Genomic DNA, 12,690 nt, shown 5'->3' with positions numbered 1-12,690 from the left:
TGTAGTCAGGTAGGTGGTAGCATACTATCATCTAAGAAGGGGACATGAGCCTTATTTTCAGGCTCACAAGTTCATGGGAAACTTGGAGTTCAAGATTCTCAGCTGCATCCATCCAGATACTCTTTATACTTGCACCTCTTTCTTATATGGCCCTGGTTTGGGCATAGGAGATGTGCCTGGGATGCAAACTCTCTTAAAATCTGCCACCCTTAAATTTGAGTCCTGGATTTTTAGTAAGAGCAGTTCTTTATCTTTATGAGATAAGAGTTTCTTTAAAAGTTGCCAAGAGTTAACATTTGCTTTAAACTGGTGATTAATTAACCTGTCATTTTCTTTCTTTAATGTATCAGTGACTCTTAGCCACCCAGTTCCATAGTTTTTATTCACCTTGCTCTCGCAAATGCTAGGCACATCCCCTTTCACCTGTATGTGAACTAGCAAATGGCTGCTATTCAGTAATTGGGTTCTTCCTCACAGTAATCCATCCTTCAAATGATCAAGCCTAGAATCCCATCACTGAAGTTTACTTCCTAGGACCACTCTTGGTACAAACTGTTTAGGTCACATTTCCTAGAAGACAAGCCCGAGCCAGAGATTTTTGTGCTAGTGGTACACTGAGGCTTATATTCTCAGAAGCCTATGAGAAAGTGAGGAAAATAGGATAAAGCAGAAAACACACTAACAGAAATTTGGTTTCTGTCGTGCGGGACGGCCTGCAGAGTCTCTAGTCCAGCTCCCCACATAAGAACTCAGGATATGGTGAGGCCAAAAAGGAACACCCATAGAGCCATAGATAGGGGAGTCATAGTACTCTATTCTCGCTGGCTGTTGGGTTGGAGAAACAGGAAGCAGGAGCCACACTGTTCGCAACCCTCACTGTACCACTTGCAGGCTCAGCCACCATCTTCTTGCTAGCCCCCCATTTTTCTGCTAGTGTAGCCACAGCAATTATATTAGTGGCCAATGGCTCACTGGTTACAGCTGACGGCCAACTAGCCACAGCTGATGGCCATTTACTACCTGAGCCAGCACCTTTCTATGTGAGGCCGAGAGCCTGGAAACTGCTCTCTGGGGCTCTGTCCCCAGTTTCAGAAGTTTTATGTCAGCATGATCTCAACAGGAGCTTTGAAGAATAAATTGCACCTTAGAGGTTGTTCTGCCCTGAGGCAAGTTATCATTCCCCACTGGTTATGGCCCTTAGCCTGGAGGAAGGAAAGGGTATATATATACAGGTGGGGCAATGTGGACCATAGTCTCCCAGGAATCTCTGTGACAGGTGATTCTTTTGAACCATGGTCAATTCTCCAGAGAAAGGTATAGCTACAAGACGTTCGCTGTCAACATAGGAGAAAGCATAGCCTCTTATATGGGGATTTATGAGGGGCAACAACAGTATCTACTACAAGCATCTCAGGTGCCTTCTATATGCTAGAGAACTTTACCAACAGTCATCATCTAATTTAGTGGTATGCTAGAGCTACCTTGAATCAGCTGGCAAGAAAGTGATTAGGCACATCCCTTCACAAATATGAGTTCAATAACATCTCATTGGTAGCTTGCAATTGGCCATGAAGAGATTATTTTCATAACAGAAATCTGCAAATGCATTAAGTCAGGGCCCCATACCCAGAGCTGGTTGTTAAAACTTTTACCAGCATACCCCAGCATTTAATCCTTAACAAAATTGGTATCACCATTTTATAAATGTGAAAGCTATCAGAGTGATTCATATACTTGCTATCTCTCATGTAGCTAAAAAACTAGAATTGGGACTAAAATCTAGTTTTGTTTGATTCTAAACCTTGGACTCCTCCTGTTATAGCACATTGCTTCCTTTTGAACATAGCAACTTCAATCTTCTTTGAGAGAGTTTGCTAAATTTCTAGATGACCCTGAATGCACTGTGATTACCAACATCTTCTACTCCAAGTTAATAACTTTGTTTAGATGATGTCTCGTAAATAGCAGTCCCAGCATATGTCACTCTGTCACTTTGTCTTTTTTAAACGTTCTGCTGTTCATGTTTCCTAACTGCTCTTTCTGTAATGTAAAAGGCATCCAATAAATATACCTGTTGAGGGAATAAATGATGACCCTTAAATAATGAAATTAGGTTTTTCTGCAGGATTATTCAGTAGTTACATAAGGGACAAATTAGTGTATCCTTCTGTAATAGAAATCATAGGTTAAAAATTCTCTCAAATGTGCCACAGTATAAGGTGGGAAATAACTCGATGTTCAGTCAGAGTTGATAAATGTTTGAAAAAGGTGTGGTTGACTCTCAAGTAACTAAGGGGTTTTCAGTGCATTTTTAATTAAATACAAGTGAAACACAGATTATACAATTGCTCAGTTCTACCTTATGTTGAATTACAATATGAAGTAAATTGAATGGTTATGCTAAAAATTACTTTAGTCTCCATAAACACTTGAAAAATTTTTTCAATCTTCATGCCATGGAATTGATCACTTCTGTTGTGTTTTTCACTTGTCTTTCTGTAGCAAGGAGAAGTCAGGCTGAAGTGTTTGAAAGCTCTACAGAGTCTGTATACCAATAGAGAATTATTCCCCAAATTGGAGCTATTCACAAACCGATTCAAGGTGAGCATCAAAAATACTTAGCTAATTTTATTTTTCACTGTAAAAATGCTGATTATAACTAGTTGAGCAAATGACATTACCATAGCAAGTGTTTATTTCATATGCTTTACTGCGTATTCTTTAAATAAGCCTATATTAAGTAAATGAACGAATCTCAACAAAAGATGTTACCAACATGAGTTCTTATTTATTGCCTCCAACAGAAGGCTCTCCTGCTTAAAACAAGATTTTCTTTATGTACAGCTTTTTATAATTATATTTATTTTGCAAGTTAAGGTTTATTTGTCTTAGTGTTAGGGAATGCCAGTTGTTGAGAAAGATTTTCGATTATGAACATTTATCCTAGCACCTCCTTTGTGTGAATAGGAATATGATAATACGGTTTCATGAGTAAAGCTTTCAATTTAATTTATCAGTAGTCTTGCATGTACTCTTTCAAGGACATTTCCTTAGGTCTGTCCTGGCTTATTTTCTGCTCATGGTTGATTTGATTTATAACTTATTTTCAGGATCGCATTGTATCAATGACACTTGATAAAGAATATGATGTTGCTGTGGAAGCTATTCGATTGGTTACTCTGATACTTCAGTAAGTGTAATACTTGTTAAAATTTTAATTTAATCTGTTGATATTTTACTCTTTTTCCCAGCAGTATTGATGTACTTCACATATATAACCCTAATATGTAACCTTATTACTTTAGGTTCTACTTTTATATTTTGAGATTAGGTTTGAAACAAAATGTTTTCTTTCTCTCTTTTTGGTTTTTATTTCGACTATTGTCTGTTTCTTCCATATAAAACTTCTTTTATATAGTCCAGAGGAAATATCAATGAAGGAACATAACTTTCTACTAAAAAAAGAAAGAAAGCTTCAAAAGGGATAGGTTTTTAAAATAGCTTCTTTGGAGTGGTATAGAAATGGAAGGAAATAAGGCATTTAAATTGTATCATTAATATGATAGAAATTTTAAAATAGTGATAGTTTTACCTATAGAGCTTTGACTAAAAATTAAGAAGAATTTATGAGACAATGTAGATCTTAGCAAAGTCATTACAAATCCTCCCCTCCCTACTTTGTGATGCCACATCTGTTATGTACCACATGCCATCTATGCCAGCATCTGTTGTTGACATGATGTCTTTTTACCTCTTTCTGCCCTAGTATCATACTCTTTGTTATTGTGGCTTTATAATACAGTATATGTTATATGTTATATATATGGCCGCCTCTTACTGGGTGATTTCCTTCTTCTTTACCTTTCTTTTTGAAATCCACTTAGTTACTTGTATGTATTTTTTTTCTTTGATACAAATTTTTAAAATACAGTTGTCTAGTTTCTCAAAAACTTTAGCTTGGATTTTAAATATTAGAACTGCATTTAAATTTATGAGAATGGAATTTATATTAATTATACATGAAAATGATGCATTTCTTTATTCAAATAGTATTAGGTCTTTATATAGGTTTAATTTTTTTATAGAGGTATTGTGCATTATTTATTAGGTTAATTTTTAGATACTTTTTGGTTTTGTTATATGATTTATATTTAGTGTTAAACTATTTTTTACTTGATTATTGCTGTGGCAGAGAAACCTTTAATTTTTATGTTGGTCTTAGATATGCAGCCTTCTAGAACTTTATGCATTCTGATGGTTTGTTGATTCTGTTGGGTTTACTCTGTAGACGATTATATCATCTGCAAACAATTTCAGTTTTGTCTTTTTTCCTAACCTTAAAACTTTTGTTTCATTCTCTTGTCCAATTGCATCAACCAGGACTTTCAACACTATAAAAGTATCATTGATAGTGGATTTTTGTTTTGTTTTGTTTTTTGTTGTTCCTTAGAAAGCATCTAAAGTTCTTTGTTCTGTGATTTCTGAGATAGGTTTTTGGTACATGATAAAAGTTCTTTTGTATTCCTGAGTTTTCCGAGATTTTTCCTTTTATGCATTGATGAGCCTAAATGTCATTGATAGATTTGTCTAATGGTAAACCACACTTGCACTTCTAGACTAAATCCTGTTTGAATATGATATATTTGTTTTTATTGTATTTTGCTTAAATACAATGTTATATTTTATATCTTATTTAGGATTTTCACATCTGTGTTAATGTGTAAATATGACATGACTTGTTTGTCCGTCCTTTATACAACTTCGAAATCAAGGTTATTCTGTTTGTAAAATATGTTCAGTAGTTTCTTGCCCTTTTCATAGAAAACAAATTTTCTGGGAAACTTTTAGAAAATTTTCTCATTAAAGCCATGTCAGTTTTGAGTTTCTTTTGAGGAAAAAAGGTCTTTGATTACCATTTCTACTTCTTCAGTGGTTATCTATTTAAATTAACTTTTATTTCTTGCACTAATTTGACTTTTGTCAACTTTTCAAAATATATCAATTTTATCACCATTCTCAAATTTATTTTATAATTCATGATATTTTTCTTCATAAAACTCTGCTATTTCTTTTGTTAATTCTTTTTCATCTATTTTATTGGTATCCTCTTTTTCAAATAAGTAGCTTCTTTTGGCTCATTTGTTTCTTGTTTTCTAATAATCATACTTAAAGTAATAAATGTATCTTTAAGTACTACTTTACTGATCTTCTAAAAAGATGGACATATATTATTTTCATAGTCATTCAATGATAAATATTTGAATGACTTTTATGATTCCTTGTTTAATCATATTCAGTATCATGTTTTTGTTCTCCCCAGATATATCAGATTTTTTTAACCTGTCCTTTTTAATTTTATATGAATATTTTCTAAGTGTGTTTGGTCAATTTTCTTAATTTTCTAATTTGTTTAAAAAAACAAATATTTTTGTTGTGTATGTTGTTATGTGTTTATATTTATTACTTTGAATTTATTTACTGTGTCATTCAAATTATTTATACCTATGCTTATTTTTGTCTACTTTTTAAAATAGACGTGTTAAAGTCTCCAACTACTGTTGTTGACTTTTCTTATGTTATTATTTGGTATACTTAGACTATATAGATTAGTACCTATCTGTTCATGATTTGCACCTTTTGATAGTGTTCATTGTATCCTTAAATTCTTCCTTGTCATTTCTAGAATATTTTCCTTTTGAAATCTATTTGAAAATATTAAGACTCCTAGTTGCATTTTTCTTCTGAATTTTAGAAGTTTATGTATGCATAACTTTCCCTTAAACAAAAAAGTACCCACCCCCCATTTCGTTGGAATAGGTTTCAGGTCTATATTGTTAAGGATATACTTTGTTTATCTGTTTGTTTTGCTTCCTTGCTTATTTGGTTTCAATACTAGATCATTTAGACAGGAGTAAACTTTCCGTTGGTATTTCTTCTTCCCTTATTTCCAGTGAAGAGTAATTATCTCATATACTCCTCCAAGATTATCTTTGCCTGCTAGTTTAATTCCTTTGAGAGTGATTTCAAACCATCTGATACCTTGTTTAGCTATAAAAAGCCTACCTTTCATCCTGAATTTAGAAAATGATTTGGCTGGTTTCAGAAGTCTGTTTTTAAGATACTTTCCTTCATTTTCATTGGAGGAGATAAGGGCAAAACATGTTTTACTTAAGCTATGGCCCTCCAGCTGTGTCAGATATCCTAATTTATTAGGTACATTGGTCCTTTTTAGGATTCCTCAGAGAGCCCTGCCAGCTCTAGGTATTTATGACTACAGTTCCCCAGTGTAGTCAGTGCCTCTTCTGGCTATTTACTTCGTAACTCAGCTCCTGGCTTTCAGGTTTCCTCTATTGGAGTTGCTTGCTCAATAGGTAATCTTCTTGGGCAAAGCCTTTTAAAATTATTCAGGCTGGCTCTCTTTAAGTGTTACGTATTTGACTTACAGGAAACACGGATTATTTATAGATAAACTTTGCCTCATTCTTCTTGTAACCCTCTGTTCTTAATCTACTACTAGATTTTCACAGTTAAATTTTTTTAAGCCCTGCACAAAGTACCATTTCTTAAACTTCCTCACAATTGTTAACGATGTTTATAAATTTTTCGTAGTGAAAGTTTGTGCTCCAGTTTGGTTTAAGGAAAAGGTCAGAGTAGCACAACACCCTGACATCTTTCTCTTTAAAGAAATCCATGCTCTCTACCCATTATATTGCTCAATCGTCTAATTTATATTTATATGTAATATTTTGGTAAGTAATGAGTTAAGGATCACAAAACCAGCTTTCCAGTCTCTTATAGCATTCGCGTGAAATAATCTAGCCTTATTTTTCTTGGCTTGTGGGATCTCTACTTCCCAAAACAACAAGTAGAGTCACATTTAACATACTGTTATGTCTTCTTTTTTTTTTTTTAATTAATTTTATTGGGGAAGGGGAACAGGACTTTATTGGGGAACAGTGTGTACTTCCAGGACTTTTTTTTCTAAGTAAAGTTGTTTTCCTTTCAGTCTTAGTTGTGGAGGGCACAGCTCAGCTCCAGGTCCAGTTGCCATTTCTAGTTGCAGGGGGCACAGCCCACCATCCCTTGCGGGTGTCGAACCGGCAACCTTGTGGTTGAGAGGACACGCTCCCACCAACTGAGCCATCTGGGAACTCAGTGGCAGCTCATCTCAAGGTGCCATGTTCAATGTTAGTTGCAGGGGGCGCTTCCCACCATCCCTTGCAGGACTCGAGGAATTGAACTGGCAACCTTGTGGTTGAGAGGATGCACTCCAACCAACTGAGCCATTGGGGAGGCAGCTCAGCTCAAGGTGCTGTGTTCAATCTTAGTTGCAGGGGGCGCTGCCCATCATCCCTTGTGGGAGTCGAAGAATTGGCAACCTTGTGGTTGAGAGCCCACTGGCCCATGTGGGAATCGAACCGGCAGCCTTTGGAGTTAGGAGCATGGAGCTCTAACCACCTGAGCCACCGGGCTGGCCCTGTTATGTCTTCTTTAAATTGTTTTCCTGTTTATCTGTTTTCCATCTTTTGGTGTAGATTGTTTATTTTCCTTTTGCTTATGAGCTTAGGTTCCTGAAATGGCGTATTAAATTTTTTTTCCTATGAGTTTAACGTTTTCCTGAGGGTGTTAAGTAATTGAGCTGATGATAGATAATTGGATGAAGGAGTTAAAACTTAGGCCTTAGCCTTGTGCCCCTCCTTGTAATGTAGGGGTATAAGTTGGGCATGGGCAGAGACACACCTGCCTCAGGACAGAAAGCCTCTGGTGGTAATTTGTAACTTATCCCAGGCAGTCTTAAAAATTGTCTCTTTCAGTATATGGGAGGAATTATATACAGAGAGTTAGTTCATGAGCTAGCCAGTTTGCCTACACCTATTGTGAATTTCCCAGTGCCTATTATTGGTTCCAGGGAAACCCTGGTGTCACCTACTCACACTACACTGGGTACTGTTTTGCTTCACAGTAGAATTAGAACAGGCATTATTGACGAGGGAAAAATATAATTTAAAAAATGCTTCCAGCCTATCTCCCATCCTTAATATTCAGCTCTTTTCCATTCAGAAGTACAGTTTTCCCCTTATACTATGATGAAACCTTCTTTTGCTGCAAAGGGCACTCTAATTTTATGTTTATTTGACAGATCCCTCAACCAACTCCTAGCTTCTGAGGCATTTCTAGGATTGAATTCTGGGGAATGAGCTTGTTACCCTTACATCTTGTCAAGAACCTATACAGAATTTTATAATGCATCTAGTCGTTGCTAATCTATAATCATACCAGACATTTTAAAGCATGTTAATGGTCAGGAAATAGACTTTCCTTTTTTGGAAAACGTGCTTAAGGAAACATTCGGCAAACTAAGAAATGGCTCAGTGTTAGTAAAGGAAAGGCCTTGACTACTGAATCCATTTTATATAGAAAGAAAACAAAATAGTATTGTAAATATAATGATAAAATAAAAATTAAAATAGACAATTATGGAAAGAAGAGTTACATAGCATAATTTTAACTGTATGAAGCAGGATGAAATATATTCTCCATTGCCTGTCAACAAAAATCTTATGCACATTTAAGAACTTGAGCTAATTTTGGCTAATACTGGGTTGGTGCAAAAGTAATTGCAGTCTTTGCAATTGTTTTTAACTTTTTAAACTGCAGTCACTTTTGCACCAAACTAATATATATCCCAAGATATTAATAGTCATTGTCTATGAGTATGTATGTGTGGGAAGAATTGTGGACATTTTATATTATTTTCTTGTTTTATCTGTATTTTCTGAATTTTATGTAATGATTAGGTGTCTTTTATAAATAAAAAGAAATGTTAATTTCACAGTAAGCTTAAAAAGAGATGACAATAAAACTAATATGCCTTGATCTTTTATAATGAAGTAAACAAAATTTCAATAAAGGTAAAACTGAAAGTAAACTTTTTTTGGCTCAGATGTTACTTTTTGAATTTTTTCAGTGGAAGTGAAGAAGCTCTTTCCAATGAAGACTGTGAAAATGTTTACCACTTGGTATACTCAGCACATCGACCTGTTGCTGTGGCAGCTGGAGAATTCCTTCATAAAAAGTGAGTTAATTATCTTAGAATCTAGGTTCCATTTTCGTGTTTTTGTGTTTTTGTTTATTTTTTGTTACTGTCTTATTCTCTTTACTTTTAAATTTATTTTTAGTTAAATTTATTTGGGTAACATTGGTTAATAATATTATAAGTTGCAGGTGTACAGGTGTTCTGTGATACATCATCTGTATATTGCATTGTGTGCTCACCACCTAAAGTCTAGTCTCCTTCCATCACAACATATTTGATCCCCTTTACCTTCTTTATCCTCCTCTCAATCCTCTTCCACTCCGGTAACTACCATACTATTGTCTTTGTCTCTGAGTTGGATCATTGGTTTTGTTTGTTCATTTGTTGCTTTCTGTATTATATCCTACGTATGAGTGAAATCATATGGTTTTTGGCCTTTTCCGTCTTACTTATTTCAGTTAACATGATACTCTCAGTTTTCATTGTTTCGTTCTTTTAGAGTTATGTAGTAGAAGTGAGTAATAGTGACTGAAAACAGTGTTCGAAGTGGCCATTTCAAATTCTGTGGACTGTAATATCCTCACAGTCTGTGTGTACATCATGACTCACATCCCTGGAAATATGTTCTTTGTGACATATTTCTTTTCCCTGGTCTAAAAGGATGGTTCTCACGTAGGAGTGTGAATGGAGATTGGGGAAAAGTGAATGAAGTTTATAAAAGCTCCCCCAGGTAATTTATATTTCATTTCACCAGTGTTTTTCCCCTTTTAAAGTTCTGAGGTCTTATTTTACCTTCTCAACATTTGTAATCTAAAATCACCTTCAAATGCCTCCCAACATTTTTTTGTGTTTTTTTCATTCTTTCTATTGGGATGAAGATTATTTTAATCAGTTATCCATATTAATGCTGAAAATTATATGCAGGTGCAGTTTAATTAAAACCTAAAACCTGTTCTATTATTGACAAAGTATAGAGTTAATAAGAACTTATGAGTATAATTAAAAATTATCATGAAATATATTTTTTATTAAATTTATTGGGGTGACATTGGTTAATAAAATTATGTAGGTTTCAAATAGACAATTCTATAATACATCATCTGTATATTGTATTGTGTGTTCACCACCCACAGTCAGTTCTCCTTCCATCACCATATATTGGACCCTCTTTAACATTTTATTTCTCCACTCCTCCCACCTTACCTTCTGGTAACCACTAAACTGTCGTCTGTCTCTGTGAGTTTCTGTCTTGTTCGTTTGTTGCTTTCAGTTTTATATCCCATATGTGAATGAAATCATATGGTTCTGGACTTTTTCTGTCTGACTTATTTCGCTTAGTGTGTTGATAATCTCAGGATCCATCTACGTTGTCGCAAATGGAAGTATTTCTATTCCATTGTACATATGTACCACATCATTTTTATCCAATCATCTATTGAAGGACACTTTGGTTGTTACCATGTCTTGGCCACCATGAATAATGCTGCAGTGAACATAGGGGTGCATATATCTTTACAGATAAATGTGTTCAGATTTTTTGGGTGGTTACCCAGAAGAGGGATTGCTGGGTCATATGGTAATTATATTCTTAATTTTTTGAGGAACCTCCGAAATGGTTGTACCAATTTACATTTCCGTCAGCAGTGTAAGAAGGTTCCTTTTTCTCCACAACCTCTCCAACACTTTTTATAGCTTGTCTTGTTGATAGTAGCCATTCTAACAGATGTGAGGTGTTATCTCTGTGGTTTTGATTTGCATTTCCCTAAATGCTAGTGAAGTTGAAGATCTTTTCATGTATCTGTTGGCTGTTTGTATGTCTTCTTGGGAGAAGTGTCTGTTCAGGTTCTCTGTGTTTTTTAATTGGATTGTTTGTTTTTTTGTTGTTTAGTTGTATGAACTCTATATTTTGTATATTAGTGCCTGAGCAGAGGTGTTGTAATTATCTTTTCCCATTCAGTTGGTTGCCTCTTTATTTTGTTGATGGTTTCTTTTGCTGTACAGAAACTTTTTAGTTGGATATAGTCCCATTCATTTATTTTTGCTTTTACTTCCCTTACCTTTGAGGTCAAATTCATAAAATCTTAAGACCAAGATCCATATGTTTAGTACCTATGTTTTCTTCTATGCACTTCATTGTTTCAAGCCTTATATTTTAAGTCTTTAATACATTTTGAGTTAATTTTGGTATGTGGTGACAGCAGTCTAGTTTCATTTTTTTGCATATGGCTTTCCAATTTTCCCAGCACCATTTATTAAAAAGGCTTTCTTTTCTCCATTGTATGTCTTTGGCTCCTTTGTCTAAGTTTATTTGCCCATATATATGTGGGTTTCTTTCTGTGTTCTCAATTCCATTGTGCTGTGTGGCTGTTTTTCTGCCAGTACCATGCTGTTTTGATTATTGTCGCTTTATAGTATAAATTGAAGTCAGGGAGTGTGATACCTTTGGTCTTGTTCTTTTTCTTGGAATTACTTTGGCTATTGAGCATCTTTATGATTCCATACAAATCTGATGATTTTTTTGTGCTATTTCTTTAAAAATTAAATGCCTTTAGGATTTTGGTAAGAATTGCATTAAATCTGTGTATTACTTTGGGTATTATGACCATTTTAACTCTATTGATTCTTCCAATCCGTGAACATGAAATACCTTTTCATCTTTTTGTGTCTTCTTCTGTTTCTTTCTATAAAATGTCTTCTGGTTTTCAGTGTATAGATCCTTCACATCCTCCTATAAGTTTATTCCTAGGTATTTTTTAAAATACATTTTTGATCATGGTCTACTGTATATGCCCTATAATTTATTAGTATACTAATTCACTCTTAAAATATGGGACTAATTCACACTAAAATATTAAGATATTCTTGCATGTGTTTATTTTTGTTCTTTTTTTCATAGATTTAACTTAGTGACTGATTATTTTCAGGTGAACACAAAAGTCCAGTCAATATATGTAGTTATTTGTGATCTGCTAAGCACAGTTGTAAATCACAGTTGTAATTATGTAAGGCATCTGTTGTACATGGATGATTAACTTTGATAACTAACAGGCCTGCCCCTCCATCTAGCATTTGTATCTCAGCCGTGGGACAACAAACTATTCTCTGCCCAGTGGTACATCACAAAGTCAGAAAAGTTGTATCTGTGTGAACATTTTTTTTCTTTAAGAAGCAAGCTGGCTACTAGTGCATGCTCGTAATCAAAGTGAGGAAGAAAGTCAGGGTTTTCAGACATGACTTTTAAAATATTTAACTTGCCAGTGACTGAAATCTGTGGCTAATAGAATAGAACACTGTTATTTTCATATTTATCTTGAGGTATTGTTTTTCATAAATATGAAGGGTGTACTATAGTCTTCCCTTCGTTTTCCAGGACTATTACATTCTATAATACTTAATCTCTGTTCTCTACTTAACTTTTCAAAAGGCTTTGTGTTTTAGAAAGACTTTGTTGCTACTATAGTTTCAAAATAAAAATAGACCTAAAAGGTTGATTCTGTACAGAATTGAGGCTATAAACTGGCAGCACTTATGTCAGAAAGAGCCTTTGGGTATATTGATTTTATCTGTATTGTATTTTTCTGTTTGTATACTTGCTAAAAATTTTTAAAGTGGAGCATTTTACATAAAAATCCACATGTATACCTGCATTATTT

General features: G+C 34.5%; 1 protein-coding gene across 3 annotated transcripts in view; it reads left to right on the top strand.

Annotated features, from left to right (window-relative positions):
* Positions 1-12,690, top strand: part of STAG1 (STAG1 cohesin complex component) — a 354,251-nt gene that overhangs the window by 243,929 nt on the left and 97,632 nt on the right. For all 3 annotated transcript variants that reach the window (XM_019747971.2, XM_019747962.2, XM_074312886.1), the window contains 3 exons: positions 2,503-2,601; positions 3,111-3,190; positions 8,969-9,076. In XM_019747971.2, the coding sequence (XP_019603530.1) occupies positions 2,503-2,601; positions 3,111-3,190; positions 8,969-9,076 (287 nt within the window). The remainder of the gene's footprint in view (positions 1-2,502; positions 2,602-3,110; positions 3,191-8,968; positions 9,077-12,690) is intronic.

Source organism: Rhinolophus sinicus, linkage group LG10 (genome assembly GCF_036562045.2).
Source record: "Rhinolophus sinicus isolate RSC01 linkage group LG10, ASM3656204v1, whole genome shotgun sequence".
NCBI classification, from domain to species: Eukaryota; Metazoa; Chordata; class Mammalia; order Chiroptera; family Rhinolophidae; genus Rhinolophus; species Rhinolophus sinicus.
This window is presented reverse-complemented; position numbering and strand designations above follow the sequence as displayed.